At 34.0% G+C, this 7,500-nt stretch overlaps 1 protein-coding gene across 1 annotated transcript in view; it reads right to left on the bottom strand.

Moving 5' to 3' along the window:
• The window catches only part of LOC125027891, a 20,088-nt gene extending 16,975 nt beyond the window's left edge, over positions 1 to 3,113 (bottom strand). The window contains exons 1-8 of the mRNA XM_047617022.1: positions 2,970 to 3,113; positions 2,659 to 2,752; positions 2,142 to 2,344; positions 1,738 to 1,903; positions 1,248 to 1,354; positions 812 to 927; positions 529 to 655; positions 32 to 226 (exon numbers count right to left, since the gene is read on the bottom strand). Coding sequence (XP_047472978.1) covers positions 32 to 226; positions 529 to 655; positions 812 to 927; positions 1,248 to 1,354; positions 1,738 to 1,903; positions 2,142 to 2,344; positions 2,659 to 2,749 — 1,005 coding nt within the window. The 5' untranslated portion in view covers positions 2,750 to 2,752; positions 2,970 to 3,113. The remainder of the gene's footprint in view (positions 1 to 31; positions 227 to 528; positions 656 to 811; positions 928 to 1,247; positions 1,355 to 1,737; positions 1,904 to 2,141; positions 2,345 to 2,658; positions 2,753 to 2,969) is intronic.
• Between the last annotated feature and the right edge of the window lie 4,387 nt (positions 3,114 to 7,500).

Raw genomic sequence — 7,500 nt, 5'->3', positions numbered from 1 at the left:
CATTCCATTAGTGAACATTAATTAGTCTTGCCTCGAAGTAAGCGAGAGTTCCCGTGGCGTTGGTATAGGGCCCTGGGTTACCCCCTCCCAACCACGCTTTGATGGGCGCGTGGAGGTCGTTGTTGTTAGGATCCCCCAGGGTGTAGGTCCTCCCGTAGAAGGGCGTCCCCACCACCAGCTTGTCGCGAGGGCACCCGAATTCCTCCCAGAGAAGGGCGCCGTCGTTCTGTAATGTTGATGGGGGCTTTAGTATGCAAGACGCTTTATCCTTTTGTGTGTTTTGGAGTTGACTAATAATTGATTCTCATTTGGTTAGTGGAGGTTATTTGTGTTAATGTTTCATGGGTCTTTATTCTTCTTATTAGCTATGTGTGTCTGTATTTGGGCACGTGTGTGTGTGTGTGTGTGTGTGTGTGTGTGTGTATGTGTGTGTGTGTGTGTGTGTGTGTGTGTGTGTGTGTGTGTGTTTATATGAATGCGTGTATGTGTGTGCGTTCATAGATATTTATCACATGCATTGACACTTACCACATTGAGTTTCTCGTAGGACCACTGATCGAGACCCGGGCGCTGATACAACATGGAGTGGACGTCCGCAAAGCCAACCCAGTTCCCACGCAGATCATACGTCATCAGATGAATCGCGTCCAGCAGACTGTTAGCCAAAAAAACAAAAACAATATATATCACAAACGATTGTTATTCCTTATTTTCCTTCTTTTTACACTGTTGTTTCTCATATGCCCGGTTTTTATATTCCAAAGACAGTTATGAAAAGGTGGTACGTCTCCCCTGTATTTGTTTACTCTACCTGCAGAGCTCCGGGACGTGGTAACCTTCCTGCAGCCTGAACTTGGCCACGGGGACAGCACACGTCAGTTCCCATCCCTTCCCTACGGTGTCGAAGGCAGCCCTCAGTTCCTCGACCTATAGATACGGTAAAAAAGAGGATTTTATTGCCGCGCAGGAAAGCCTTGGAAACTATATTCTGATAAAGTTCTTAAAATAAATTCCATTACAAGGATTCGTAGCCATCGCTCACCAGGCAGAAGAAAGTCTGTGAAACTATACATTGAATAAAATACACAATTTTTTTTTAATCGTAAACCTAGGTCTTCAGGCACGGCAAGCTAAAGGAAAATATATACTGAAAAATATCTTATATTCAATTTCTTTAAAGAATCACAACTATAAACATTTTAAATTGATACTAAATTCCCTTAAAAGAAATCGTAACCACTTTTCACCAAGTACAAGAAGTTGTCCTTGTCGGCGAAGGTGCCTCCGCGGTCGGTCGCTCCGGGGTACTCCCAGTCCAGGTCGAAGCCGTCGAAATTATAGTCAGTCAAGAGTTCTAGGAGGGATTTAAAAGAAAAAAACTTTGATTTGGTGGAAATGCTTGGAAGACATTTTGCTTAAGGGTAGAACACTTTATTTTGTTTGACATTTTTGCCTGAACTAATTTTTGTTGGGGACTACTACTGTTTAATGGAAGTACTTTATGTTAATTGTCCCTTGCTCTACTACACGTTGTGATAATATTTTCCTGTCATGTCTAAATTGAATCTGGAATAAGTACTTTACGATGTTAAATAAACTTCATATCCTTCAATACGTTCAAATTCATAATAATGATATGACTCATAAACATCGAAATGGAAAAACCTGAGAACATCTTTGCTCAATAAACTTAATATTCAGAATACCAATCAGCCAATCAATCTCAAACGAACTTACTGACAACGCTGCCGATGAAAGTGTCTCGACGTTCCTTCATGCTGACCATCTGCGAGTACTTCTTGCCCCCCTCGGCCCAGCCCCCGACGGCGATGTGGGTCTTCATGTTCGGGTATTTCTCCTTCAGGGCCACGAAGCGCTGGTAGGCCCCCTGGTCGATGTCAACCTGGGGGTCACGAAGTCTGTTTTGATTTTGTACGTAGTGCTTTTAGCTTCGTGTTTGTTTAGATTTTCTTCTTTGTGTCTTGTATGTGGTTCCGTATTGTTGTCTGATTTTGTTTTTATTGTAGACATTTTATTGGTGATGAAGGAATTATGTAATAGCAATAGTAATTGAGTTATTATCTTGAGTATCATTACTTTTCGACCATTGGTACCAGCCTAACCTCTCAGCATGGTCTCACCTCCGGGTCAAGCACCATGACCTCCCACGTGACGTTGGAGAGGCCGCAGAAGGAGTAGATGAGGTCCGTGCACAGGTCGGCGGGGATGTCCTCGACGTCGTAGACTCCGTCGCCCGGCCTGTAGACGGCCCACGACTCGTAGTAGCACACGCGCCGCGCCAGCCGGTCGGGCCGCTGCCACTTCTGCTGTAGGGGTTCGTGGTCTGCGGCAGGAGGGAGGAAGGGAACGTGTGTTTGTGTAAATTATTGTCCTTCTTTATAAAGATTTATTACCAAATCATAAACCAGTTGTGATGGTTTGTATAAGAGGCGTGCTATAGGCAGGTCTTATTACTTTGTATTTAATTGGTATGTTCAGATTACATTTTTGCGTTCTACATCTCAACTTCGAGTATCGTTGTAAATATGACATTCTTCGTTTTCAATACAGTAAATATCGATTCATGATTACGAGTATGCACAAAACTACTAAAACGATGAACACCATATATACTACGCCAATAGCAGTAGGACTCACCTCCTGGCCTTGCATAGCGTGGGTCGGCCGAGGCAACCCCCGCCAGGACGAGCAGGGATGCAGCCACGGCCACCAGCAACCTTACCCCCATTACCTACAGGGACATTGCGAACTTGTACGTGCATATCTTGAAATCGTATTAAATTATGAAATGAAAACGGCCACGATAATCATACAAATACTGCTTTCATTATTATACTGCCTATATCATTATGACTACTTGTTATTTTATCAACTTGCATGCGATACTGCATTAGTATTTTTATTACCCTATATATCCACACACATGAAAATGAAATCAAGATAGTTACCTCGTTGATGCAAAACGATTAAGATACAGCAGAGGAGAGGGTCGAGATACTGCCTTCTTGCTCTCCCTGGTGCATCTGCCCCCCTCTTGGGAAAGGTCACGTGATCACATCTCTTCCCACTTCACAGTTATCTCCTTGAAGCGATTTTTTTTTTCTTTTTTTTTTTTTTACTCGGCAATTGTGGATATCATTTTTGAAAGAAAGAGGATATTTTTTTCATTTTGTGGCTTTTGTATTGCTCTTTGAAGTAGCCAAAACTTTTTGTTTGTTTGTGAATGCTTTAGTAATAGATTGCATAATGGTGTAACTGCTTGGATTTCCCAAACGGAATAGAGCTTTTACCTGATATTGATACCATTATGAACATCATGACTTACCTCATTATTATTATTATATATCATCATTAATGATGATTATTATTATCATCATTAATATTGTTATCATTATTATCATTGTTGTTGTTTTTTATTATCATTATCTTTATTATTAATATTGTCATTATTACTATTATTATTATTATCATTATTATTTTTCTTTAATTATTATTGTTCTTATTATGATTATTGTTATCATTATCATTATACTACTACTACTAATAATAATAATTATTATTATTACTAGTAGTAGTAGAAGTATCACTATTATTATTATTATTATTATTATTATTATCATTATCATCATCATTATCATTATCATAATTATTATGATAATTATTGTTATTATTATCATCATTGTTATTATCATTATTATTATTATTATTATTATTATCTTTATTATTATCATTACTATTATTATTATTATTATCATTATTATCATTATTATTATCATTATTATTATTATTATTATCATTATTATCATTATTTTTATTACTATTATTATTATTATTATCATTATTGCCTCTGCTAGTACTGTGATTATCATCAATTTACAATGTTCATGCTTCAGTTATCATTATCTTTATCATCATTAGGATTATCATATATTTTATAATGATACTTGTGATGATGATGAAAATAGAAATAATATCGATGATAAAAAAATAATAGTAATAATAAAAACAACAACAATAATAACAGTAATGATAATAATAATAATAATAATAATAATAATAATAGTAGTAATAATAATAATAATTATTTTTATTATTATTATTATTATTTTGATATTATTATTTTTACTATTATTATGATAATAATAATAATGGTAATAATAATAATGATGATTATAATAATGATAATAACAATAATAACAATATTGGTAATAATGGTTATAATAATATTGTCGATAATAATATTAATGATAATAATGTTGATAATAACAACAATAATGATAACAATGAGGATACTACTACTACTAATGATAATAATAACAATAATAAAAGGATAATAATAACAATAATTATGATAAAAATAACAATAGTAATAGTAATAATAATAATAATGATGATGATGATAAAAATTATTATAATAATAATGATTATAATACTACTACTACTACTAATAGTAATAATAATAATGATGATAATAATGATAAAAATAATAATAATAATAGTAACAACAATAATAAAAAAGAAAGTGATGATAATAATGATAAAAATTATAATAATGATGCCAATGTCAATAATAACAATAACAATAAGGATAATCATAATAACAATGATGGTAATAGGAATGATAATGATAATGTTAATGTTAATGATAATAACAATAACGATAACAATAACAATGATAATGATAATAATAATAACAATAACAATTACAATAGTAGTAAAGATAATACTAATAATAACTATTATGATGATCATGATACTACTATTAATAATTATAATAATATCATGATAATAATAATATTAGTAGTAGTAATGATATTAATAACAGACACAATAAAATAAAGTTAAAGATAATTATCATTATTTTCATTATTGTTTCATAATTGTTATCATTATCATTGTTGTTCTTAATAAGACTGGTATTAGTATTATTATCATTACTTTATCATTGCTATTAGCTTTATTTCTATTATCATTACATTTCTTACTGTTGTTCTTGTTATAATCCTTGTTGTTCTTATTACTTTTATATTTTTTTTATTATAATTATTTTTATTATTTTTTACAGCATCATTGTTATTATGATTATTATTACCATGATGATTAATATGATAATATTAGCATTGTTATTATCATCATTATTAGCATTATGATTAATAGGATATTATCATTGTTATTATCATTATTATTATAACCAACATCATTATCGTCATTATCAGCATAACTCGATGCGTAATTTCTCCACTGACCGGACCTTCCCAAGGCTATGATAACGTCTTCATGTAACATAAGGTCGTGGGTGTTATCGTAATCTTCTTCTGCGATAACGATAAGATCCAATCTGTTGTTGACCAAAAAACATCTTGAGATATCGCTGGATTACAATATTGCTTTTTTTTAATTAGCTTCCTGGGTCAGTGCATCACATTCATATGGGTACAGTATACACACACACACACACACACACACACACACACACACACACACACACACACACACACACACACACACACATATATATACACTCACACACACACACACATATACATATATGTGTGTGTGTGTGTTTACTGTTACGACACGTTAAAGGTGCCCAGGGGATCAAAAATCATTCCCGGGCAAAACGAAACGCATGAACAAACAAAATAATTCAACTTATTTCTTTCACGGACATTAACAATACTACAACATACACATTACAGATAAACCCAAACCAAATTCTACATCTATCCTAAAACACCATAAAAAAGGTTAAAAAAAAAATCCTTAAACAATAAACCAAAAATACTTTAGCGCGCGTGACCAAAGGCAGAGGCCCGCGAATCTCACGTTTTCCAATATGGCGGAGCGGCTGACAGAAAGCCTGGTAGCAGTGAGTCACGAGTCAGCCAAGGACTGCCCTCGAGTCGAATCATAGGTCAGTTCGGATTCTGTGACCTTTTCTGGATACACAGTTTAAGTAATGTAACAAGTCACATGAATGTATTAGATTAATGAATAATGTATGGTGAACTCCCATATGAATAAAGACATGTAAATTACGAAATGATATATGGCTAATATCTAAATTTATAAAGTAGATCGTAATCAGGAAACTACTAGTTATATTATTCAACCTACAGCACGATATGTATATATATATATATATATATATATATATATATATATATATGTATATATATGGACATATAGAGATAAATGCATATGTGTGAATTTGTGTGTGCATGTATCTTACATACATATCGATTTACACACACACACACACACACACACACACGTGTGTGTGTGTATATATATATATATATATATATATATATGTATATATATATATATATCTTCTTTTTCTGTAGCTTTGTCCCATTATTATATGGGGTCACTATAATCAGATTCTGGCACTTTTTTTTTTCTTATGGACGACCTTCCTAACGCCAACCCTCTCTATTTGCCCGTCACTTGGGCTGGCTTGCCCACCCAGTGGCTAGGTTGTTTTATATATATATATGTGTGTGTGTGTGTGTGTGTGTGTGTGTGTGTGTGTATGTATACAGTATATGTAAATCTATGCATACACATATACATGAGTAGAGTTCGCTGTTACTGCTTAATAGTCGTTAAGATCATGATAATTTTTACTGTATGATGAATATTTCACGTCGCAAACTCGTGGAATTTCTCAAAATCGTAGCAGTCTTCCCCTCAGTGGACTGTACTGTTCTCTCTATCTAAAGTATCTTGCACTCTCATATGTGTACTTGCCAGAAACTGTCACTCGTACCAAGGCCATCTTGAAGGAAATAAAACTGTAAAATTGACAGGTTGATGTCATGGCAGAAAGCGTAATATTATCTTCATCGCCGTTGACGAAAAGTGATAATTTACGTAAATGGGGAATATATATCTATCTTTCTCTTTCTTTCTTTCCTTCTCTTTTCTTTCTTTCTTTCTTTTTTCTTGCTTTCTTTCGTTCTTTATTTTTCTTTTTTATCTTAAATTGGGTATTTTCTTGATGATAAGGATAACAAAAGGATACATCTATTTAGTGCATGTTATACGTTATCTATATTTGCAAATAGGTACTGGTGCATCGTAAAACACATGCAAACAGGTTATTTGATCAGCTGTATAACATTATCTGCATTTCAATAAAATAATGGACAACACATACGGAAATGCGCAGTTATACCGACATGCAGAGATTATTATGATAATGATGGAGGCAAGTGAATCATAAACTAAACTGCAATTTCTAATATGCATGAAGACAGCGCCATACACATATTTAAACGCACACCACATCAAAACACACACACACACACACACACACACACACACACACACACGCAAAATCATACACAAACTTCGCATTCTGAACGCAGACTCGAACGCGCCCCGTCATTCACCCGCGCATAACAAAGGGATCTCTTTCTCCCTGCATACAAATGCCATTTAAGCCCCAATTGAGCACAGAGACGCCCCACAGAT

This window comes from Penaeus chinensis, chromosome 8, assembly GCF_019202785.1.
Source record: "Penaeus chinensis breed Huanghai No. 1 chromosome 8, ASM1920278v2, whole genome shotgun sequence".
Classification (NCBI taxonomy): domain Eukaryota; kingdom Metazoa; phylum Arthropoda; class Malacostraca; order Decapoda; family Penaeidae; genus Penaeus; species Penaeus chinensis.
This window is presented reverse-complemented; position numbering and strand designations above follow the sequence as displayed.